The 26824-nt window shown below is 43.2% G+C and overlaps 1 protein-coding gene across 6 annotated transcripts in view; it reads left to right on the forward strand.

Moving 5' to 3' along the window:
- HTT (huntingtin) overlaps nt 1–16931 on the forward strand; it is a 209688-nt gene extending 192757 nt beyond the window's left edge. For all 6 annotated transcript variants that reach the window (XM_075930825.2, XM_075930827.2, XM_075930826.2 and 3 more), the window contains 2 exons: nt 803–963; nt 10005–16931. In XM_075930825.2, the coding sequence (XP_075786940.2) occupies nt 803–963; nt 10005–10218 (375 nt within the window). In that variant the 3' untranslated portion in view covers nt 10219–16931. The remainder of the gene's footprint in view (nt 1–802; nt 964–10004) is intronic.
- The last annotated feature ends 9893 nt before the right edge of the window (nt 16932–26824 follow it).

Consider the following 26824-nt stretch of genomic DNA (forward strand, 5'->3'; position numbering starts at 1 on the left):
GGAGCTTGACCCAGGTAGACCTCAGGGCTGACTCACAAAACATCAGCATGCTGGACAGCTCCGTGTGAGAGCTGTCCTTCATACCTGGTCGGAATCAGGTCCTGGGGCTAAAGATTAGCTGAGAAGCCAACGAAGCCAACGGCAACCCTTGCAGAACCCCAGACAGGGAACTTGAGTACAAGGCCCTAAAGAAAGGGCTGGATGGAGCAGCTTCCTGGGGAAGTGGCCCAGGGACATGACAGTAAGCAATTACTTTGAGACGCAGCAAGTAACTGCTACTTATAGGGTCCCTGAGACGGGACCCAGAGAAGTGGGCAGGCCTGGGTCCCTGCCCAACCCCCAGCAACCACACCAGGAGGTAAAAGAAGAGGCCTGGTCCCAGGCCATATACTGGACACTTCTTCTCCACAGACAGTCGACTAGAGACTACAGGATTCCCCTCAGTCTCCGAGGGGCACTCATAAGAAGGGCAGAGCCCTTTGCAGAGCCCCAGCAGGGCTCTTGTACATTTCAAAAGCAGAAGCCCAGCAGGGAGCGTGGGGTCACTGGGGGAGTTACCTGTTGGCCTTACACTTACTGCAGGGCTTCCACTTTTGAATGGTGGCAGGAGCTCAGCAGGGCTCTTGCTACAGTTCAAAGGAAGAGGCGCCCTTATAGACTAATCGAATAGTTGATGGAAATCCCATTGACTATTTGATTCATTAATTAATTTAAATTTAGCATCGCTACTGTGTGTGATATCTGGTCCTTAGTGTTCTAACATGTTTTCTCCCATGTGTAAGACTTATTATAATTTTTGCAGGTTTTTCAGACACTACATACCACTGGACAGTCATCAATGGTCCGTGATTGGGTGATGCTATCGCTCTCCAACTTCACACAGAGAACACCTATTGCAATGGCAATGTGGAGTCTTTCCTGTTTTTTTGTCAGTGCTTCCACCACTCAGTGGGTTTCAGCGATGTATCCTAAAGAGATTTTTATGTGGGTTTAGGACTTCTTTAAAATGAATTGATAATGCTGGAGACTGAAATCCTCCCTTCATGTGCCTAAAAAGCATACAGTGGTCAGCAGCAGTGTTCTCTCTAATTTTTTCCACCGAGTGAAATGAATTTTTATGTGAACCAGTATAGAGGTGATGTGCACCACATCACCTTCATATTGGACACATAATGAAATTAATGTAGTGGGGGTGGTGTGAAGGAGTTTGTAGTTTGAGAGGAGGCTCACGCCTAGTGTAGAGGAGTTAGAAAGCAAGGCTGAGGGCTCTTGCTAGGGTTGTGGGCTCTGGGATGGAACCATGGATGAGAGCTTAGAGCTGGGATAGATGGTTGGGGTGCCTGGGATGTGAAGGTTCCAACTAGAGATAAAGGCTATGGGGTGGGGCCTAGGGTGTGTGTTAGTGTGTAATTGAATAGTTCTTCTTCGAGTGGTCCCCAGGGGTGCTCCACTCGTGGTGTCGGGGTCGTCCCGGTGCCGCAGCTCGGAGGCTTTGCATAGCTGTTTTCAGCCGGGTTGTGCCTGCGCGGTGTACAGCACACGCCGTTCACTCTTTGATCTTCGCCCGCACCTGGCTTACCTGTCAGTTCCTCTCAGCCGTCCCTGGCTGCAGACGAGCTTCAATCTCTCTCATCCTTTCAGCAGTTCTCCTTCCCCTCAAGGGATCTTTAATTAGTTAATTGTAAATAGTTAGACCCTTTAGTTCACCGTTCCTCTCATCTAAAAAAACAAAAAGGAAGGAAAGAGTCTTGTTAGCTCTTCGTTGAAGCCTTGGCTTCCCGCCGCTATCACTGACTTTTAACAGCTCAGCCGCAGGGGATTAACAAACAAGTTTTTCTTTAAGAAGAAAAGATTTAACCCAGTCATGCCTGGATCTCCAGGTTTTAAAAAGTGTGCCCAATGCAGTGAGCCCATGCCAGTTTCAGATGGGCATTCAGCGTGTATGCGCTGTTTAGGGGAGAACCACATCCCCCATAAATGCAGGCACTGCTCAAAGATGACCGCCCACACTTTCCGAGACAGGGAAATGCACCTCAAAACGCTTCTCCTGGACAAGGCGCTGGACCCCAATGTTGTGAATGCTGAACAGTATGGGGGGAACCCAGAAGAGGAGAATTCTTTCCCCTGAACTGCTGGCTGAAAAAAGAAAAAAGATCTCCCCTGCCAGATCGTTCCCGCCTGAGAGAACGGGGGGGGGGGGGGGGGGGGGGGGGGGGGGGAGATAAATCAGGACCCTCTTGCTCTGTCCTGCGACTCTCAGCACCTAGGTTGGGGACTAAAGTGAGGAAGGCTGCGGCATCCGACAGATCCTATTCAGCACCGACAAGCAGTGCCTGTACTACAAAGGTGCCAGCACTGCATCGTTTAACTCTGCAAGCGGCGCCAGAGCAGCAGATACCTGCACAGGCGGCACTGGAGGGAAATCTCCCAGCACCAGCAGCACAAGAAGCACTGATGCCGGCACCATGGACTACTCCCAACTCACAAGCGGCACCAGCAAATACAACAGTGCTGCAGCTGACTGAAACACCTGTGCCGGAGCCGACGATGACTCATGCCAGAGCCTCCAGCAAAGGCACCAGTTAAAACACGGAGACAGGGGACTCCCCACTCCCCGTATCAAAGATTTTCACCAGGTCCTTCTCCTTCTCCTCTTCCTCCTCCAATGTATGCCTCTCCTCTGCACCATACCTATCAGCACCACAGCCCAAGGCACCAGTTCTATCATAGACAATATTCCCCATATGGGCACTCGCGGTACAGAGACTATTACAGGCACCAGTCTTATTCTCCACCACGCTATCACTATTCCTACTCTCCACCACGCTATCACTATAGATGGTCGCCACGCTATCACTATTCTCTGTGTGTCAGACACAAAAGGCGATATACCAGTGGTAGATCATCCAGGTGTTCGTCACCTCACCCATCGGATCGATATTATTAGCACTGCCATAAGTCTCTGTACTTCTCATGTTCACATTCCCATCGCCCCGGGCATCAACAACCCTCATGCAACAATCCACTGTCAGCAGGGCACACTCTGCCACAGCAACACCATGGTTGTCATCTGACTTCAATATGCAGTCCGGGGGCTACAACACAACATTTGGACCTGGAAGACGGGCAGTTGTCTGAAGCAGAGGACCAACAGTCAGCATTTCTGACTGTTCACCCTTTTTGACACGAGGCAGTTTTCCCACTGGACACGTCCCCACCAGACGATTTCAAGCAGTTCCAGGACCTATTCAAGCATGTGGCATAGTCCCAAAAAATCCACCTGACAGAAGCACAAACGAAACAGCGTCGACTGCTGAAAAATTTACACCCAAGCAGAGCGTGAAAGTTGCCCTCCCTATTGATGAAGCCATTATGGAAGCAGCAGACATCATCTGGCAGACACCAGCTTCAGTGCCACCAACCTGCAGGAGAGTGGACAAGAAATATTTTGTCCTTTCCTAGAATCTAGAATTCCTCTTTAACCACCCACACCTGAATTCGCAGGTGGTAGATGCAGCACAACAGCAGGCCAAAACACTGCAGTATAAGACAACACTAGATGTCAAAAAGCTAGATATATATATGGCAGGAAAGCGTACTCCTAAGCGAACCTTCTCCTACGTATTTCTAATTATGCTGCCTTGCTATCGAACCAGAACTTCGACAATTATGAAAAAATATTGCAGCTTCTTCAATATCTACCAGAAAGCAAACACCTCCTCTTAAAGTCCCTAGTGTAGGATGTGTTTACAGCAGCAAGAGCGAGTTTGCAGATTTTGCAGGATGTGGCAGACACAGCAGCCCGCACCACTGCAACTGCAATAGCCGTGAGGCGCTCATCTTGGCTTACTTCCACTTTTGTGTGAAGCTCCTTTGGAACTGCTGCGGAAGACCTCCCTTTTGACAAAAACAAGTTGTTCGCAGAAAAGACAGACGAGGTCCTCCACTCCGGAAAAGATACCCAGTCTACGCTCCGTACCCTGGGGATGTACACACACTCTTTTCGGCACAACAGATACTACCCATACCAGAAGAGGTACAATTACCCCTGTAAAAGACGACGACAGCGCACCATAGACCAGTTGCATGCAAGACAACGCCTGCAACATAGATGACCTCAGCCATCCCATATGACCAACCAGCAAAACCCCAAAGAGCAAGTTTGATCGTTCGGTCAAGAGCATGCAAGAAATCCTTACGGTGACTGAACAACTCCTTGCTCACCTTTTCCACCATGGACTTCGACCTTTTCAAGATCAATGGGCAGCGATTACATCGGACTGCTGGGTATTACAACTGGTGGTTTTCGATCTCACCATCCTCTTCACTACCATATCACCCACAAATCCACCAACCCTGTCCCTCTTCAGGGACCCATCTCATGAGACCCTGTTGAAGGAAGAGGCCCACTGTCTGCTCTCCATAGGGGCCATAGAGCCCATTCCTCCTCAGTTCAGAGGAAGGGGGTTCTATTTACTCTATTTTCTCACAGAGAAAAAGACCAGAGGATGGAGGCCCATCCTCAACCTCAGGAAGTTAAACAAATACCTCCGCCATCAAAGGTTCAAGATGGTGACCCTTTCCAAGATAATACTGTCACTAAAGAAGGACGATTGGTTCGCAGTCCTCGACTTGCAAGATGTGTATTTTCACATAGTGATACACAGGGATCACCGAACCGCGGCGAACCCCGCTCGCCAGTTGTGCATGCGCAGATCGCCCAAACCCAGCTCTTCCGGGTTGCAATCTACTAGCCACAGGCGAGTAGATTGCATTATTTGTCGAGCCCTGGCGATACATCCAGCTGAGACGTTTTCTCCGTTTCACTATCAGAGACGATCATTTTCAATATCGAGTGCTACCGTTTGGACTCGCATCGGCTCCCAGGGTGTTTTCAAAAACCTTCGCGGTAGTAGTGGCTCACCTACAGCACAGAGACATGATCATATTTCTGTATTTGGATGACTGCCTTATAAAAGTCAGGTCGAGACGAGGTACTACACAGGTGACAGTAACTAGGCAGACATTTTTATTGCTTGGGCTCATAATCAACAAACAAAAGTTGTCTCCAGATCCTATGCAGAGTATAAATTTCATAGGTGCATGTCTAGATTCCACCACGGCCATGCATACTTACCTCAAGAGGGCTTCCAAGTTATACAGGAGCTGGCCATGGTAGTCATCCACGCCCCTACAGTCACTGTACTTACCTGTCTCTGCCTCATGGGACATATGGCGGCCACTACCTTTGTAGTTCAGCATGCGAGACCTTACTTTTGCTGTCTCCAACACTGGCTGGTATCGGCGTATACTCCAACGAAGCACTCCACACACAAGGTGATAACTCCAACTACTTTAGTTCGCAGATACCTAGTTAGTGATTGAACTGCAGAAATCTGCTAGCAGGGGTCCCATTCAAATGTCAATAGCCATCGACCCAGTTGACTACAGATGCCTCCCTTTTGGGTGGGGGTGCACACATCGATGGCATGTCTGTGCAAGGCAGATGGTCAGCAGCGGAGGCAGTTTCCCATATCAACCTCCTACAGTTAAAAGCCGTATTCCTTGCTTGCAAACACTTCCACACGCACATCACTGATACTACCATCTGAGTGCTTACAGACAACATAGCGACTATGTATTATTTCAGTTGACAAGGAGGAGCTCGATCCCGATTACTTTGCACACAGGCAGTCCACTTATGGAACTGGTGTGTAAGAAATTGCATCACTCTGGTAGCATCCTACTTACCAGGCACAAGCAAAATCATGGCGGATGCTCTCAGCAGATTCTTCTCTCAAGTCCATGAGTGGGAAATCTGCCCCAATGTCCTGGACAACATCTTCCGGGCTAGGGGTCACCACAAATAGACCTCTTCGCGACTAATGGGATCAGGAAGTATCACCTTTACAGCTCCAGGGGAGGCATGGGCAAAGGCTCACTTGGAGATACACTGTTAATTTGTTGGGAAATGCCTCTCCTCTATGCATTCCCACCAATGGTACTTATTCCAAGAGTAATACAGAAAATCAGAGAAGACTCAGCCTAAGTCATACTCTTAGCACCAGCTTGGGCAAGACAGACGTGGGACCCATTCCTTCACAGGATGTCTCTGTTACCACCATGTCCCTTACCACTCCTCCCAGACTTCCTCTCCCAGAACCAGGGATCTCTGCTACACCCCAGACCTGAGACCCTCCAGCTGGCAGCGTGGCTAATAGCTGGTTCAGAGTAGAAGAGCAACTTTGTTCAGAGACAGTGAAGACAGTACTGTTGAACAGTAGAAGACAAACTACAAGAAGGACTTACCTGGCAAAATGGAGGAGATTTGTGGCTTGGTGTGGGAAAACTGGAAATGCATGAAATCCTTGATTATATCCTTTCCCTAGACCAGGCAGGTCTTTTGATCTCTACGCTGAGAGTTCATCCCTCAGCAATCACCGCCTTCCATTACCACCACCGAAAGCCATTCTATCTTTGCTCATCCCATGACCAAGGGACTGCTTAAGGGAATAGCTAATCTCAAACCCCCCACACAGACCCATCCCCCCACTTGGAGCTTGGATTTGGTCCTCGGCACATTAATGTATCCACTCTTTGAGCCACTAGCCACCACGTCGTTATCGACGCTCAACACAAAAGTGGTATTCTTATTGGCAATTACATCCGCCCGTAGGATGAGCGAACTGGCAGCGTTAATGGCAACGCCACCCTTCACGGTTTTCACCAAGGACTGTCACATTACGTACCCATCCAGCCTTTATCCCTAAGATCGCAACACGATTTCATATCAATGAACCCATCATTTTACCTGTCTTTTACCCGAAGCTGCATGCCTCGACTCAAGACTCGCTACTCCATACTCTCAACGTACGTCGAGTTTTAGCATTCTATATAGATAGAATACGGACCTGGAGCAAGACCAAGCACCTAATAGTATCCATTGTGGACTGCTCCAAGGGCAATCCATGGTCTTCCCAGCATCTGTCCAACATCATAGTCTCTTGCATTACCATGTGTCACTCGATGCGCAACAAGCCCCTTCAGACTATACCTAGGGCACACTCCACCAGGGCAGTGGCAACATCCATGGTGTGTGTTAGAGGAATCTCACTGCCGGGAATCTGCAGGGCAGCCACATGGTCCTCAAGTTTGATCTTTATGAATCGCTATGCAATAGTGCGGCAGTGGATGGCTTGAGTCTTCAGTTACTTCAGCAGTACTTTAGGTCATTGACAGGCCTGAACTCCAGGAACACAACACGAGTACTGCTACGAAGTCACCATAAGTGGAGCACCTATGGGGACCACTCGAAGAAGTAGTTACTCACCTTTGTGCAGTAAAGATGGTTCTTCGAGATGGGTCCCCCATGGGTGCTCCATGTTCCACCCTTCCTCCCCGTTCTGGAGTTGTTTTTCTTTTGTATCCTTACAGATGCAGAATGGTAAGAGGAACTGACAGGTAAGCCAGGTGTGCACAAAGATCAGAGTGCTAACGGCGCATGCTGCACACCGCACAGGCATGACCTGGCTGAAAACAGCTATGCAAAGCCTCCGAGCTGCAGCACTGGGACGAGCCTGACACCATGAGTGGTGCACCCACAGGGACCCATGTCGAAGAACCATCGTTACTGCACGAAGGTGAGTAACTTCTAGTTGTTGTAGCCACATAAAATGTTAGTGGTTACACAGCTATTTGATAATCCTCAGAGGCGGGGCTGTCAACCAGCGTGCTCCCAGCCGCACTCCCGGGGCTATATTGGAGGCAGCAGTGTGGGGTGGCACGCGAGAGCCGGTTAAAAATGCAGATCTAGAGGCAGCAAGGGGGTGGAAAATGTATGTGGTCAACAGGATTAACCAATAAGCCCAGTTTTATTGGTTAAATTGTGTAGTTGCCTACATGTTGACATTCCCGGTAGGGCTGGGTTTGGGCTGAAGGATGGTCCTTTAGGGCTACTGCAAGAAGAGAGGACTCCCCCTTCCCTCGCCCCCACCGCAGCACCTGTGAAGGAACACCCAGGGACCGGATGGTGGTTCTGGATGGGGGCCAGGGCCTTGTTTCCGGGGCAGGGTGGAAAGGGGGCAAGCAGGATGGGTGCTGGGGCTGGTCTTCCCATGGCAGAAGCCAGGTTGGGGGGCCAAAGTGCCCATGGCAGTGTCTGGGCTGGACTCCAGCAGCCCCATCTGGTTGAAGGGTGGGCTAGTTTGGGGGGGGTGGCAGCCCATTCCCAGCTGCCACAGGTCCCTGGCCCGTGGGGCTTCATTTAGCACCTGTGCAGGGCTAAATAGACAGCTGCAAAAGCGACTCAGCTGCACAGCTTATAGGGAACTTAGGTCAGCAGTATTTTTCCGCAACACCCTGCCAGGGCATCAATTTCACCAAGTGGGCCCATTTCCAGAAACAAAGGCACAGTTCATTCTTCATGTCTATTCGATAGTTAATATACAATTATTAGGTTAAAATGTGTTACCTGAATTATACGAGAAATTAGACTGGATGGTCATGATGGTCCCTTCTGGTCTTGATGTACAACTCAGTAGTTTGAATTGCTAAGAGTTGATGCCAGTCGGTACAGGTTGTAATAGTTCAACATTGGTACCATAATGGTTTAACTTTACTATCAGATGTAAACTGAATTATTTAGCAATACGTCAGTTTCAGCAATATAGGAGATTCTTACATCTACCCTTACATTACTATGGATAAGTTTTTTTTAGTGGTGTAAGGCAGCCGTGGCCAACCCGCGCTCGCAAGCCGCATGCGGCTCTTGCCCTCCAACAGTGCGGCTCGGGAAGCTGCTCCTGCAGCCTCCCCCCCCCCCCAAATGGCTCCGGCTCCCCTTCCCCAGTTTCCCTGTGTTTACCGGTTTGGAGCTGCGGAGTTTTCAAAATGGTGCTCAAGATAGTAGAGGTCTTCTATCCTTAAAAAGAACTGCTGCTCAGGTAAATCAGCCCCAAAGATGACATTTGGTAAGCAGTCTTAAAATGGAAATTTCTCCACCATGTGATTTACATTTTCTTTGTGCCTCTGTGCATTGGAAGTTCTGTTTATCTTTAAGTCTCCTTTATTTTATTTTTTTATTTTTTGCTTGATAATTCTGTCAACACTGTTTCGGCTCTCTTTGTTAAATAGGTTGGCCACCCTGGTGTAAAGTTTTAATGCAAAGATTGAGAAACAGGTGTGAGACATGGAGAATTTTATTGAAGGGAACAAATGATCAATGATCCTATTATATGTTTAGAACTTTTTACTTTTATTATGTTTAGATATTGTCAGGTGGCTTTTTATTATTTTCCTTTTAAAAATCAGTCATAAGCATTGTGCCATGTAAAGCACTGTAAAAAGAACATCCTCATCAACTTTCATTCCCTCCTTGTAGTTCTGTCTTCCCCCATGTCTCCCAAAAACCCATACCTGGCAAACATTCCTCTTCAAGGCAGCAAGTTATAAGAGTCTTTAAACTGGCAATAGGATAATTCTCCAGAGTAGTTGGAACAGCTCGTGGAAGGATGCAGTGGCAATGCCCAATGAACATGCAATATAATAAAAAAAATCTTCTCTCCTTAAAAAGAACTGCAGCTCAGGTAAATCAGCCCTAAAGATGACATTTGATAAGCAGTCTTAAAATGAAAATTTCTCCACCATGATTTACATTTTCTTAGTGCCTCTGTGCATTGGCAGTTCTGTTTATCTTTAAGCAGTGCAGAACTATATTGGTGACAAGGGTTGTTTCTGCTAATATATACTAACAAGTGGAAAGTATTGCTACAAACTCATTTTAAGCTAACAATAATGGGGAAGTTGCATGAAGTTATCCTGAGAACTACAACTAAAAATAAGGCTTTTGCAATGGCAATTTAATTACTACTTGCAGATGTCTTGCACTTAGTATTACACAGTCATGAAAAAAATACATAATTTATCTGGGAATGCTTAAGTCAGTGATATTTTGTGTAAAACTAAAATTTTGTTTGTCATTATTATATCCTTAACTGCTTCCTCAGTCTTCCACATATTATCAGCAGAATGGGAAAATCGGAGCAAGTGGACATTAACCTCTTCTGTTTGGTGGCAATAGACTTTTACAGGCACCAGATAGATGAGGAACTAGACCGAAGGGCCTTTCAGTCTGTGTTTGAGATGGTAGCATCACCAGGAAGTCCGTATCATCGCCTACTAACTTGCTTAAAAAATGTTCACAAGATCACAGCATGTTAAACATCACAATTATGGTTAATGAAACTCGGTGGCTTGAGTCTGGAATCTGGTCTGAACATTTAGAGAAATATGAAAGTGTAGAAAGCAGTTGGAATTTGCATCTGCAATAAATGTGCATCTGTCAGTTTTAGATTTCATGTTCGTTTGCATGGGGAAGTACTTTGCACCGCAGAAAGTCACAGAAAGTTGTAATAGGAACATTCTTGTTAGCCCGTGGGTAGCTGTGCTACTAGGAAGTATGCACATGTTTTAAGTAATGTTTGGGACTAACCTGAGGCTGAATTACTAACTGTGAAATATTTGAGCGAGTACTGTTTGCAGGATAGCCAGTTATTGCTTTTCTTCCTGATGTTCAACTTAAATCACCGTGTTGCATCTGGTATTGAAACTGACAAATACTTTCAGTGCAAGTTTGCAGTCATTACAAATCTTTATACTTTTGTGTGTGTGTGTATATGTGTATATATATAAAAACACACACATACTGTGAGGTAGTATAGATCAGAAATTGTTCCCTAATGTCTCTCCCAAACAAGGAAAAGAGACTAGTTGTCAGGAATAGCACTCCTAGCATGTAATTCTTCTATCCCTGGACTTTCTAATGTACTGTGGTATATGTGTTGGTGGCATGGAACATGTAGTGCACATACATAACCACACTTCTATTTTTTTCTCAGGATTTGAAATTTGAGTACAATATATCGGTAAAAGAAATTTTAACTTAAATATTTCTATATCATGTAAAGTATGTAAAATTGTAAAATGTGTGGTGCATGAGATGTGCTGTAATTTGAAATGAACAAAAAGCCACTCTAATGAATGTCATGACATCTCTATTGCCCTCATTTTTTCATTGTGTGCTCAAGTTCATGCCTGTTTTTAAAATCCATCTTAGTGTACAGTTTACATTTTATGTTCTACATTTCACGTTTCTGTATGTTAACACTTTAAAACTTGGAATATATTGACTAGTTTGTGTTGAAACTGTGTTAAGACATTTTTGTGATCCATTTGACTGTAGCTTGTTTTGAGTTTCTTTATTTTGAGATGTAGAGGAGAAGGGAATAGATATCCTGAATCGGCCCTTTGCATGGTAAGCTGTGTTTACCTGCTGCAGAGGTGGGGTTTTTTGTTGTTTTTGTTTTTAAGAAAAAAGGTATGCAAGTCCCCAGTAACCAATCTCTATCTAGCTTTTTCATTTATACAGACAGAAATCATGGAGTCATTTGGATATAAACCACACTCACTTTACTCTAAGCAAATGTATGTTGACAATTAAGCATCAAAAGTTTAATATGGTCTACTTTGGGGCTGGCTAAGGAGTTAAATTACACAACCTCTTTTATTAGTTATCTACAATATAATGTTACACCCAAACACAGCATAAACGTTCACAAATTCAAAAATTCTCCAATTCTACGCAGGGCTAGATTCTGCTTTGACCTTACACCTCATGCAAGCCATTGATATTAGTTGGTTACACATGGGGAAATCTAGGGCAGTATTTTTCTTACAACTATCTGATATAATTCTTTAATATAGAAAAGCAATGCCTTGGTTCTGAGCTGCATTGCTATATTTAACCTCATTACATTCTCATTAACACCTGTTGGTAACACTCAGAATATCTCGATAGTGTTATCAAAAGGAGCATATACTGTATGTATTTGTGTATATAATATATATGTAATTATACACATGTGACTACATTAATGTATACAAATGTGTATATTTGTATTTATTAAACCCGTGGATTTAAACAAATTCCAATTGTTAGAACAAAAATAGCTGCTTTTGCCCATAATTTGATTACAAAGGAACTACCCAATGATGTCACTTCCTCTTCTGATAGGTATGAAACTGATGGGATGGGCATCAGAAATAATCGTAGACACTGCTGTATGTAGCTGTTCAACAGCGTTTACTACCTATAGTTATTTCTGCCCTCTGACTTGGCATATTCTTTTTCCTTGGGCCACAGCTCTGTGGTAACTTTTTTTAAAAAAGTAAAGGTTTTATTTATACTGGAAATCTTACATTACTGGAAAGAGTTCACTTGTCAGGGCAGCGAGCTATAATGCCCTCAGATTGCAAATAAGTATAGATCACTAATCCCTTTTGTAATCCTCAATGATAATTTTCTACTATAAACTCCCATGCTAGACAGGTTTTTGTATAATATACTGTAAGTGAAGATATTTTTGTAAGCTATTTTCCAAAATTTAAAATAGATTTTAATATATTTTTGAAGCATCTGGTAGTCACATCTTCACCATAGATCACTATACTTTCTGTATCACAAACAGATAAATCTTTCTTACTTTAAACTTCATAAATAACGAATGCATGGTTGGTCAGTATGCCTCCATGAAATGCAGGCTGGCCATTCCAGCTTCTGAAATTTTCCAAACAAATCAACAGGAACTTGCCATAGAAATTTTCCAACCAGTAAAAAGAGTTTATTAAGTAAAGGAGTCAGCATGTGACAGATTCCCTTTTCTCAGTACTGTTGTTGACATTTGATAGGATTATCAGGTTTCCCACTTCTAACTGCTACCCAAAAGTGATGTAGCCATTTTCTACTTCAGATAAATTCAAGGATAATCAAAGTAGATGTAGGTCTTGGTCTTATCTCCATGAAGATTTGTCATAGCAAACCTAAACATGTTTTCTATGTGTTTTTAGATCTTCACTGTTTCTAGATTTTTCTCTCTCAGAATAATTAACTCAATACAAACTCACCTCCATTTTCAGATGTATGATTGTCGTGAAGGGGACAGGACTTGTTATTCTCCATAGTTTGTAATTACATGTTGATAAGGCTAAAAATTGACATTTTTCATCTGTTGTATACATACATTTTGTCCTTTTTTCTTTTGGAGTGAAAATTATTATTTTTGTATTTGTAATAATCAAAACTAATCTACATAATTCTGGTAACACCCTTCAAAGGTTACATTGTGTTTTATTACATAATTTCTGCTTCTGGCAGCAGAACAAAATAACACATGGTCATGTTTTATGTCTATTTAAAAAAAATAGGTTAGTTTTTTTTATTACCATCTATAAGAATTGTTCCTTCAGGGCAACATTTTTTTTTATATTTGACCAAGATTGACTTGTATCCCTTTCTATTATGCGATACCAGTGACATAAAACAGATCCATGCTTGACATCAAATTGATTTCAGAAATGTTTTCATTTAAACCCGAGAGAAATATTGTTAGAGATATATCTGGTGTCCCAAATAACTAAAATAAGCAATATTTATCCTATTCTAAAGCACAGAATGCAAATTGATAAATTTTTCTTTAGAGGGTCTTGAAATAGTTTATAGTATAGCTGAGAAGAAAATATATCTGTGAACAAGCAAATTAAGTTATTGAAATCTGTGAGGTTTGACCAATATAACCTGCTTTTTTTTTTTTATAAAGTGCCTCTTTTGAGACTCTTGTTCTTGCCTCTGAATTTTTAAAATGTATCAGGCAAATATCACTTAACCAGTAAAATTCCTTCTTTTCAGTGAAGTTTCTTATTTTCTTCTCTTGCTGTGAGTGAAACAGAGGAGAAATTTGAAATACTGTTTGCTTGATACTAAAACAAGTTCTATTAATGCAGATAGTTTCTATTTGCAATTTAAGATGCTGTCAGTTGAGGTGGTATTAATGATTCTTCTCTTTAGCCCTTTCTGCCCACTTTGGGGATGTCCCCCTCAAAGAAATGAATCCAAGCAGCCAGTACTCATGCATTCTACTTCCATTTGGGTAAAATCCCTTCTCAGCATGAAAGGATAGCATCTTAGATTCACTAATTGACATGAATGCTGTGAATACCAAATGAGCAGCTTTCAGTTAGACTTGAAAATAAATTAGTCAACCTTCAGGTTAAAAGTGAATTCCAATCTAATATTTTTGTAATTCTATTTTAGGGCCATTTCATCATGTCACTTTGTACAGCAAGTAGAAAGGTTGTGCCAAAATACTGCCAAGGCAATTCTCCAAGAGAAGCAAACTTAAGTTGTCTTACGGTATTGAAGAGCTGTCGTGACTTAACACTATCCATGCATCATGCCTCCTGAATTCAAGAAAAATTCAGGTGTAATGAGCAATAAATATAGCAATAAGCAGTGTAAGAGAGTGTTAGTTATTCAGGATTTTACCCCAGGGTTCTTTGTGTGGTCAAACTGAGTTAGTGCTTTAAATAAGTTTGTTTTTTTTATAAAGTCCCCAAGAGTATTATGCATTAAAACCAGGAACCAACTGAGGATAACAAGGGCCACATAATGACACTATTATGTTACAGTAACAAGAAGGCAATTTTAAAGGTTATAAAAACAGCAAAAAAAGTATTTAGATAATTCTCTAGTTAGGTAACTCCCTGGTAGAACTGGAGAATCAGGGATGCCTACCTATGGTTAGGATAAACATTGCACCAAAGAATTTGGAAAGGGTGCCAAAGTCCAATGTGCTAATTTACCTATTCTGAGAATTCAGGTGGAAATTTTTGTGCCTGTTACCTTACAGTATCCATTAAACGTTTTCAAAAACACCACTAACGTTCCTACCCTGGAGAGCTTCTATGGTGTGTCAAGTATTAAAGTTAGGTGGACATAAATGCCGTGGAAACAGTTTAGGGATGCATGTACTGCTTTGTCACATGCGTGTTGTGTGTGGGCTTGTCATTCACATCAGTCTTTGTCTACACATAACGTCAAATTAGACCAGCCTGGCAAAGGAGGGACAAAGTAATCGGCATACCACACAAGTCCTGTGATGATTTGAGGGCTATGATGGGCAAGGCTTGGAGCCCCAGCATCAACAGTAGCTGTATGCAGAACACAAGGAAGGAATATAATTTTAGATGTATGTTTAAATTTAAAGACACTTGCAGAAAATATTGCACATTTAAAATTAGAGAAAATAAACTATTAATTATATATTGCTGTATGTGGCTTGTTTATTTAAAAATAAGTTTTGAAATACACTTTAAAAGGCTGCAATAAAAGTGTGTGTGTGTGTGTGTGTTCTCTATGCTGATCCAAGTATAGGGAATGTTGAAAAAACATGAAAACATTAGAGCTTATACACCTTCATGTAAACTTTAGTACTAGTTATAAGTTAAACAAGATAAACTTTAAAAACAACAACTAGTCTGGTAGCACTTTATAGACTAACAAAACATGTGATGGTATCATGAGCTTTTGTGGGCACAGCCCACTTCTCCAGATGACCAGAGTGTTGGATGTCCAGAACTAAAATAAATAGGGGAGGAGGGGGGAGAGAAAAAAATGGGAGGGGGGAAACAAGAAGAGGCAATGGGTATAAAAATATCAAAGGGAAAGTTGAGCTGGAATGTAACAGGAAAAAACAAATAGTTTATAAGCACTTAAAGACTGGATAGTCAAAAGAGGCAGATAAGAACCATTAATCAGGTTAAACAAGGATGATCACACTGAAGATTTTTTTTACTACTTTTGAAAGACACACTTTGCAGAACTTATGGGATAAGAGCTTATCTACACAGACAAACTCAAGGGAGATCTACACTACAAACCTGCATCGACAAAGCTGCTGTAGCACTTGTGGTGAAGACATGCTAGCTGACAGGAGGGAGTTCTCTTGGCTTAATTCAACCTCTGTGAGAAGGAGTAGCTACATCTACAAGGGAAGCTCTTCCACCAACGTAGCACTGTCTACAAGGGTTGAAGTCGGTATAATGGCATGTGGAGTTTCACATCCTGACTGATGTAATTATACCAAAGTATGTGTGTTGTAGACCTAGTCTCAGGGAAATTAAATTCACTTCAGTTAATTTGGATTAAAGTGTTCTTTTTCTACATTGAAGTGGACTTAATTGGATTTATCTTAGTTCACTTCCAAAGTGAATTAAACAAAATCAGATTAAGGGTATTTTAATGCTAAGTAAGTTTCCAGATGAGTTTAATGCCGTTTAACTAATCCACTTTAAAAGTTAATTCAGATTAATTTTCTATGTGGTTTAAAAAAGATGGAAGAGAACAAAGGAAAAACAGCCAAACACAAAGACTAACAGTGTACAACTGCATTTGTAAACAAGGATGTTTTTATTTACTGGAGCCCTACATACATTACATTAGAGGAGGAGGGAAAGGGTTTAGCTTAAGTGTGGTTTCACAGCTGTTAGATTTTCTGTTGGATTGATGCTTTTTTTTAAAAAAGAAAAAAAATTCTAAATAGTCCTACTGCACATTAACAATGATCTCTTACAGTACTTCACTGTTACAAGACATCTTGTTTTGGTTTAAGTGATTCAATGTTTTCTGAAAATTTTGGAAGAAGCTTACAGTCTTAGCTCAATATACAAAGCAGGTGCTACTCCATGTGGTGTTGAAATTTGATTCCTTGTCTGCTTTTTTCATGTGGGAGAGAAAAACCAGGAATTGAGAGACAGAATGATTTAAACTCAGGCAAGACTGCCATGCCTCCAGGGAATTTGGGGCATGGAAGTGGACTAAACCAAGAAAAGACAGAAAATAAGGGAGGAAAAGGGAATCTAGTTGTGATCAAGGTATTCTCTTTATTTTGTGCTTTGGTTTGAACTCCTCTGTGTGACTCTATGCCTCCCCTCCCCATTTGCCATCTAAGCATTGTTCCCCAGAGATTTACTCTGTTTTTAGTGTTTTCCTTAGTCACACTGAAGCAACCAAGTATGCTTTAATCAATTATATCTTTTGTTTTGTAACAAAAACCACCTTTTTTTAAGATAATTTGATTCTTGTGTCCTGGAAGGTACAGGAGGCCTGTCTGTTTGTGTATCTGTATGCCTCAGACTGAGAGGTCAGCTACTAGAGACTTATTTTTTCTCTCTCCTTTTTTCAAGCTCTCTTGTGGCAGAAGAGCTTGGGGTATTCTGGAGGTGGATTCAAGTGTTTGCCCAGGTTTTAGGGATAAAAATCATTTGATGGTGGCAGTGACCCCCTCCCCCTGCAAAATCTGTGTATTGTGGTTCTGGGGGAAGTTTTTGTAACCAGTGCCTGTAGTGGCAAGGTATATTTAAAGTCTTTATGGGCCCCCTCCTTCTGCACTTGGAGTGCCAGAGTGTGGGGAACTGCCCTGACACCTTGTAACAATGCGGCAAAAACGACTGTTAGCTGTTCTTGAGAGATGATGTATTCATACCCATACCAATCAGGTGCATGCATGGAAGCAAGGTTTTTCTCCTAGCAACATCTCCAGTGTGTTGGAGTATTGTCTAATATATTGCCTTGTCAACCCCCAGTTTTTTCTTGCTGGCCACTCGGGCATAGGGGTGGGTATTGGAATAGACATGAACAAAGAGAAACAGTTATAGAAAGGTGAATAACATTTTTTCTTGTCAATTCTGACCAGATAACTGTCAAACCTAAGTTGAGGAGATGGGGTTAGATAAAAGGTGGCCCCTGACTTGCGATTCGATTGGTTCCTGGGGAAGTGTCGCAAGTTGGGGGCATCATAACTCAAACCAGCATTTATGATAGGTGCCGTGTGCCATTGTAAATGCGGGCCAAGGACTTGAGTCGGGGGTTTTCAGCCCCTTCCACACTTACAACCATTTTTGTAAGTGCAGAGGGGTTGCAACTCAGGCCGTCATAACCCGGGGGTTTCCAGTAAGCTTGCACGGATGGGAGCACTGCCCTGCCGAAGACCATATTGTTTCTGGCCTACTGGGTGATCACATAGCAAAGATGTGGAGAATGACCACATCATTTTTCTGCAGACTTGCTGAGTTGGAATCTGTGCCAGGAACTCTGTGGATGAAGCCTGTGTCATGGTGGAGGTGCAGGAACTCCTGCAAGGTTGTAGCACTCACGAATGCAGGATGCTATCCAAGAAGAGACATTGAGAGGAGACAAGTTGAGCCTTTAATCTGTCTGCCACCACTACAAATAACCAGAACAACTTCCTAAGCAGTCTTGTTCTGTCAATGTAAAAGGCCAGCACTTTGCAGACAGCAAGAGAGTGGAGTCTTTGTTTACAACTGCTGGATTGTGGCTTAGGAGAGAATAGTGAGAGGAAGATGTCCTGGTTGATGTGGAACTGACACACCACTTTTGGGAGAAAAGCAGGGTGAGGCCTTAGCTGTACCTTGTCCTAATAGAATATGGTGTATGGTGGCCCTGATGTTACATCCTGAAGTTCCAAAACCCTACCAGCTGAGGTTAAGGTATGCACCAGGAATTCTGCCTTAAACAAAAGGTAAAGCAGGGAGCATGTTACTAAAGCTTCAAGTAGTGGCTCTGTTAGTCTAGAACAGTGATGGGCAACCAAGACTAGTGAGTGGGCTGTATGAGTGACCCTCCTTAATTTCAGTGGGTTGCAATATTGAAATCTGGTAGTGGGCAGGCCCATTGGGGGTTCCCTATGAGCAGTCCATACTCTCTCTCTCTGCCTTCTTCCCCCAAACCTCTGTCACTGGACCCCTGCACTTACCTGATCCTTCCTGTACCTCCCAGCACTTTCAGAGCGCCACAAATTGACTGAATCATGCTCATGCTCTCCTTCCCAGAACATGAACACTGAATCAGCCAATTCACAGTACTCCAAAAGTGCTGTGGGGGAGAGGAAGGAGTAAGTGCGTGTAGGGATCCTCTGCCTCAGTGCATGAGGCATCAGGAAAGGAGGCAGAGAATGGGTGCCTGGTGGAACCGCAGTGAGCCACAGGTTGCCCACCACAATTAAGGTCCCATGCAAGGATGAGAGAACAGACCTCAGGGTACAGTCTGTTGAATCCTTTCAAGAACCAATCAACCATGAGATTTGCAAATATCAAATGTCCCTATGCACCCAGCTGAAAGGCCACTATAGCGGTGAAGTGAACCCTTATTGATGGTACTGAGGCCCCTTGCTGCTTCAGACAATGTGGTCCAGCATAAGCAGCACTGAGGCTAGCATCAAGGATGAACAGTACTGCGCTGACCAGAGTGAAAATCTCCACTAGACAAGATAGGTAGCTGTCACAGAAGGTTTCCTCCTGCCAAGGAGGATTTGTGGAACCTGGTCTGAGCAGCAGAGCTCCATGGAGTTCTGCCATGGAATGTCCATAATGTGAGGGCCAATAACTTGAGGTTTGGATGTTGGAGACGACCATGGTCTTGCATCAGAAGGTAGGGGAAGAGCGGTAGAGTTACTTGGGTCTCCACTGACAAGTCCAGGGGTATCAGTATGATGTGAGTGCCTTCCCTCCTAATATTGAGTACCTGGTGAACAAGCACAGTAGGTGTAAATGAGAGAACCTCCCCATGGGAGGAAGAGTGTGTCATCGCAGGAGTCTGTGTGGTCACAGGGGTGTCTGCCCCCCACTGGCCCTACAAGGGTTAAAACCAGTTTAGGGAGGCTAAGTGATAGGCAGCCATAGATGGGGCTGCAGATAATTAGGGACCAGCTGGGGTTGTATAAAGAAGGGCTCCTGGATAAGAGACTCTTGCTCCAGCTGTGGAGCAGGAGGGACCTGGCTGCAAAGGACGCTACAGAGGCTTCCTTAGACAGAGTGGTGCTGGGGAGCACTGGCCAGACACCACTCCCAGGTTGCAGGGGCCTGAGAGGTACCAGAGCAGAAGGCAGCAGATTCACCTGCTTGCCAATAAGGAGTGGTTGCTTAAGACTGAAGTTTAGTCCTAAGGCAGGCGCGAGATAATGACTGGCAGTGGATCACTGAGGCAAGGTGGGTACAGGGCATTTAGGGTCCCCTGGGAGGGGAGGACCCCAGAGTGGGGACACTGCGGCAGGGTAGTACTCTGAGGAAAGGGCACTGTGGGCAGGAAGAGACACGGGGCCTGAACCAGTGCAGGAGACAGGTAACAGGGTGAGACACTGGCCAGCAGAAGGTGAGCTAAGGCTGAACAGCTAATATGAGAGGTAACCAGCAGGTGGCAACATGGCAGTGAGTCTCACAGCCCTGTTGCAGAGCCCAGAAGGACCAGACCTGCTACTTGTTGTGATGTATGGTGAACAGGGCTACCAGAAGAAAGTCCCACCTTTGGAATATTGAATTTGGGATATCCAGGCAACTTATGTCTGTAGAATGACTCGCTGATGTGGTCCACCAGCTCATTCTGTACCCTGGGGAGATGTGACACTTGCAGGTCAATCAAATGTTCTACAAAGAAGTCCCCTAGTATGTAGGCTTCTTAGCACAGGGGAGAGGAGCATGCATCTGCATTTTTTTGAAATGGAAATGGTTGCATTGTCCATCACAATTGCTTCACACTGTCCTGTTAGGTACATCTGGATGGTCTAGCATGCTAGGTGCACTGTTCTCAACAAAGCTAGGTCAGCCTGAGGTCCTTGAAATGGACTCATCATCCCAAGTCAGGCACATCTGTCACGAGTAACTGGGTCTGTAAAGGGCACCCCTGAGCAGATATTCAGAGCATGTATCTACCATAGTAGGAAAGTGGTCATACCCAGACTTTGCTGGGCTGGTTGATGCACTGATACCAGCCATGAATGAAGAGAGCGGTGGTCTGGTGTATATATCACAAAGTTACATACAGGTGGCCACTTGTCTGAGATGCTTCAGGCCTTTGATCATGATCTTTAAGTGTTTATGGGTGAAAACTTACAGATAGACACTTTTTAATGACCCTCAACAAGATACTTTAGGCGATGTGTGGAAATCACTCTTAGGCATAAGCTAGCCACAGGCTTTGCAAACTTTGAACCCCATGGATTAAGACATGCCCTGGTGCTGGGAAGAGAAGAAAAAGAGGAGGTACCTCCTTACACTAAGAAAATAATCTAACAACTAACTTTAATGAACTATGAACAAATGAAAAGGACAATGCTAATGGTGCTTGCCAGAGCAAGAAGCTCCAGCTTCTGTCACCAGGTATTAAAAAAGAATTGAGTTGGCAGGACTATATATTAGGTGCCATAAGGGCACTATTTCAGGGGATGCCCAACTCAACCCAATGTTGTTAGTGGAAGAATCTTCCAACTTCCATGCACACGCACGTTTCAGATTGGAATGAACATGCACAAGCGAAGAATGCCTGTTCTCACTGTTAAGTGATGTTGTAAACAAATAGTAAACTGTAAATTGTAACCAAAGTAGGACTGAGTGGACTTGTAAAGTTTAACATTGTATTTTTCAATGCACTTATTTTTTGTACATAATTCTACATTTGTAAGTTCAAATTTCATGATGAGGTTGCACTAAGTACTTGTATGAGGTAAACTGAAAAAGATATTTTTTCTTGGAGTGCTCCACTATAGGTGTTGGGTCGTTCTGACACCGTAGGTCAGAGATTTTTGTTACAGTAGTTGGTTGGGCTGTACTGTACTGTAGGCATCTCAAGCTGTTTGTGCCTTAATGGATTGAATACATGGCATTGCCCTCCTCAGTTCCTTCTCTACGTATCGGCTGCATGCAGTGCAGAAAAAAAGATAGTAGTTAAGATAATAGTTAATGTCCTCAGTTATTTAGTTAGTTTTTAAATAGTTGGCTAGTTTGTTTTTTCAAAAAACAATTCCCAGTTCTCCAAGTTCGTTGACTCTCCATTTCTTCAGCTCCCTCTGTGGCCTCTCAGTTTAAAAAAAGAAAAGTTTAGATAAAAATTGAACAAACAGAAGAAAACAAAGTGAAGCGGAGTCTTCAGAGACAAGAATTAATGGTTGCCATGGCCTCCTTCCTGCCATTATGCCTGGATCCCCCAGGTTCAAGAAATGCAAGATATGTCATGACCCTATGCCAGTCTCCGTTGGCCACTCCTCATGTATGAAGTGTCTTGGGGATACTTACGTCCTGACCAAGTGGTCTCACTCTTCCAGCCTTGCTTCCAGGGTCAAACGTGATAGAGAGCTCTGCGTGAAAATGATTCTCCTTGAGAGGTTGCTCTTCTCAAAGCCAAGATCCTAAGTTCCCTCCTAAGGACAAGATTATACCTGCTAAGGACCCAAGGAAATGGACCAGCACTCCTCCAGCTTGGGACTCTCAAAATAAGAGTTTTCCCAGCCGAGTCTCTTCCCATGGTACTGATGTCCTGACTCAGTCAAGGGGACACTCTTAGCATCTCCAACACTATACCAGCAAGGATCATGTCTGATACTGATCCGGACCATAGGCATGTCACATCTGCTCTTCAGCACGGGACTCAGTGCCAAAAATATTCCCAACTCTGATGCCCCCTCCACTGGTGCCACAACACCACTCAGCACTGAGCTCCAAGCATGGCACCACTTCAACCATGATGCCTAAAAGGCAGCACTGCAGCACCACCACAACACTGTGGCACCATCACAACATCCAAAGAAAGCACCGACACAGTGTCCATGCCAGAGGGCTGTTGCCCCGTCCTCGGCACCACCTTTGCTGCTCTTTGGCACACCAACTGCTTTCCTGCATCATCAATGGTTGAACCTCCTCTGTCCCCCGCTCTTTTGAACATCAGTGACCAAAAGGAAAGGAAAAAAAGAAACAATAAAAACAAGGAAGCACAGGTAAGGCAGACTCTTGAGCTGACATAAAGGTACTTTGAAACTGCAGTACTGATCCAGAAAACCCAACAGACAGCAAATATTTTTTTTAAAAAATGAGACCATTGAAGAAAAGAAATCAGGAATGTTGTACTTTCTCTAGTGTGAATTCTGTGCTGTGTTATGTATGAAGCCAGATGTAAAACTGGGCTCTGAATCCTTCCCTCCCCAAATGCTGGGGCTGTTTGGATCTTGAATGTTGTTGGTTCAAGCCCATCTGTCAAATAGAAGCATAACATACCTATGTGCCTATCAGTCTGGGATTGTCCAGCAGAATATTTTTAAACATAATTTACAATGAAAGAAAAAGTGACACTCTGCAGTCTAAACTTAACCCCAAAGGTAAGGTCAGTCTGATGTCCTGCCGTGTACAGAGCATCCTGCTTGCTATTCGCACTGGACTCATTAAAAGGGGAGTATTTTCTGCACTTGTGCCCATTAGAGCTCAGACTGCTTGCTGGCTTCTCAGATGCGAGTATGGGTAAAGCTTTGTGGGAACTATTCCTAGCAGACAAAAACTAGAATTCACTGCCAGCTTCTGAAGTGATCCTTCTTGATGTAAGGCTTTTGTAGAATTTTCACTTAACTTTAAGCACTTGCATTTTCCCTCACAATGTTGTAGCTTTGACTTCTCCTTACGTGTCATGGTAAAATAATTGTCCCTTTCATAGGAACCTTGAACAGCAGTTACTCTGGCACCTGATGTGTCATAGTACTACACAGACCAAAGAAAGAAAGAAAGGTACAAGTTCAATGTCCTCTTTAATCTCTCTCTTCAAAATGACATGAAAGTTTTTCTCAAGGATTAAAAAGTTTTGTACACTGGTACAGCTTCACTTAGAACATGGTCAAAATGCTGTGTGATGCCCATGGGGCCTAATCTGTAATACTCTGTATTGTCCAGTTCTCTCTGTAGCTTGGTCCTGTCCAAGATGTATCAAAACTTGAATGAAATGTGTATTTTGTTGTTGAATATGTAAAAGGCCTTTGATTCTGACATTCTGTAAACTATCTTTTACACATACCACATCTCTAAGATGCAGCTAACATTTAGGTAGAAGGGGAAACTCTTTCTAATAGAGGATGCTATGGTGTTATTTATAGCAATTTAAAAACTTTTTCAGGAAGTGCTTGTTGAGAAAGAACTGCATAGGTGGCGGAAGGAATAAAGCCCAAATGTAGCACTACCTCAGCTCTCTTTTTATGCTTGAGTACTGAATGTGCTGTCAGTTGAGACAGCTCCTGCAGTTGTGTATCAGAAACTAAGATTATTGAAAATAATAATAATGTAGCATACCAGATTCCTGTCCCCAAGTACGTGGACATGAAAGGATAAGTGTTTAACAACTGGACATTTTTAATATCACAATGGTAAACTCTGAAATTACAACTGGGCTAGTTAAAAAAGAAAACAAAATTAGAGCAGCACATTAACAGGTGTAATGGACAAAAGTTGCCACATGTCAGCAGCACAACCAGGAAGTGGACCCACATAAAATCCTAATAAAGCAGCTCTGTTAGAGCTGCAAAATAATTTTCATCTTAACTGTTGCTAATGAATGGTATATTTTCAATTCTTGTGATGGAGAGTCTAAATCTACAGAAATGTACAAAAGCTATTGAGCAAGCTCTCCTTCAAATTCAGACAACAGATAGAACAGACACAAATAATTCACAAGCACAGGGGAAGCATGAAAACACAAGAAAAAGTATACTAAAATGTGTAAAAGCAAATGCAAGGCACATCAAAGGAGCAAAACACAAAGGAACATCAGTAGGTATTGTGGGAGAAAAACATAGATAAAAGAAAGGAAAATGCCATGCATATGGGCTCACATGCAACAACTGTAGCAAGGAAAATCCTTATGCTAAAGCTTGCATACAAGAACCTCCCCCCCCCCCCCCCCCCCACACACACGCCACCATACTGAAGAAGCAAGCAGTAACTCAGAGGATAACTTTTCAAATGTATATTACATTAATGCATTGCAAATCAACAAAAATAGTTTTTTTACAGCTCAGTGCCAGAAAAGAGAGAGCTGCAGTGCATGAACTAGAAACTGCAAAATAGTGGGAATTTAGTGAATGTGTTAGGCTATGAAGACTTTAATATGTGCAAGAGAAACAAACAAAACAAACCACCAAGCCAAAGCCAAATTAAAATGATACAGTGGTACAATCATAATACCACTTGGACAATGTAAATTATAGGTAGGGTACTAAGACTTTACAGGCTTAAATTTCGGATGGAATAGACTCTACAGGAACTATGAAACTCCACTTTGAATTTAGAACTCTTTCTGGTAGCATCCATTTGAGTTATGCATTCTATCACGTTCACAGGTAGCTGTTAGAGTTTGAAAATAGCAATTCCACCTACCTGTTGGAATTTACATAATCTATGAATATTCACAAGCATCCTGTTCTACCAATCAGTTTAAAACACGTCGTAAAAGCATCCTTTAGTGTCCAATCATTTTAAACCTTAGGGTTCATGAATATGTATGAGCCAAAACTATAAAAGCTTCTGCCACGCAGCAGTTACCTGTTGCGTCGGGCTTAGGGATAGGTTAGGTTTTAGAGAGAGAGAGATCCTTCAAGTCTTGTCCTAGGTCTGATAGAATGAGAAAGGTTGTGTAAAGCTATTCCTTTAGAGAACCTGACAGAAGGTCAGTTCTCTCATCTAGGTTAGGTTCAGGTAGTTTAGCTTTTAGATAGGATAGCTCCCGTCATCGTGTTTGTACGGCAGGTTGCGTCGGCTAACGCATGTCGGCCATCTTCGTGACTGTCCGTCGGGTGCGTCGGGATTAGTTTAAGGTTTTATTTTTAGGTTAGGTTTAGGATAGATAGGCTCCAGAGTCGTCCATCGCCTGATCCAGTTGCACCGAGGCGCGAGAAGAGGCGTCGAGGACCAGAAATTCTGCGGAAGGTGAATTGACCGTCTTCAATCTCAACTCCTGCTTCGAGGGATCACCTTGGCTGTTCCTCTCCTGCGGCTAGCAAATAGCCAAAGGATCGTAGGTCGCCAAGCACTGGATCAGCCGATGAGGGACACCTGGCAGGTCCTCCCCAAAGGCTTCCAATTAGCCCTAGGGTCGTAGGTCGCCAGCGTCCATCAATCGTCTTCGTCGTAGACTCTGTAGTAGGTATAGGGACCTTGAGGGACTTCCCCTCCTGGTCCACTTAGTATAAGAAGGGACTGCCCCCATGGGTTAATTTGAGGTATTGTTTTGTTAAATTTATTTTTGCAACAATATAGTCTGGTGGTTTTCAGTTTAAAACCAAGTCTTAAGTTTTTATTTAACGTGCCACCTTAATCTAATATTTCTCACTCTTCGGTGATCAGATACGGCGAGAGGGTCGCTACCTTAAATACCATCCCTTGCGGATTGGTTGGATTATTAAATTAACCTTTGGGAGAAGTGTCCTTAAAGACCTTCAATTCTGTCGACATACAGCTAACACATCAGACACTGCTGCAGAAACCACCCTCAACAAAGCAATGCTTCATTTAAGCAGACATGGTATCCCAAACAGACTAATTTCAGACAATAGATGCCAGTTCACTTGCACTAAGTTCGTACAATTCAACTGGGAATGGGAATTCAGTCATACTGTAACACCACCATATAACAGTCTGTCAACTGGCAAAGCTAAATGATAGTTAAAATAGCTAAAACTCTACTAAAAATCTGCAAAAAAGCAAAGAAAATACATGTCAATGGAAAAATACTGGACTGCTCTCACTGCCTAATCTGTGAGGGCGACACGTGAAGTAAAGATGCAAGTGTACCCTGGTGTCTACTGCCTCAGCAGTGACGGAAGAAGCACCAGATAATAATGAAGAGATATGCAAAGACTAACAGGGTAACCACGCAGAACTACAACCAGGTGATCATGTCATGAAAACCTTACTATTTCCTCAGAATAAATCATGCATTTTAGAAGTTCCTTTTCATTCTGTTTTTTTTAGTTTTTTCCATATGTAACCCAGGGTCACTGAGAAAAGGAGAGTGAAGTTTGCTGAGGCTGTAAAGCAGACTTCACTCTCCCTTTCTCAGTGCCTCTGGATTACATATTTTCCTTGGCTAAATCCTCACTCTGATGACATAGCA

This window comes from Pelodiscus sinensis, chromosome 4 (assembly GCF_052426305.1).
Source record: "Pelodiscus sinensis isolate ZL-2025 chromosome 4, ASM5242630v1, whole genome shotgun sequence".
Lineage (NCBI taxonomy): Eukaryota > Metazoa > Chordata > Testudines > Trionychidae > Pelodiscus > Pelodiscus sinensis.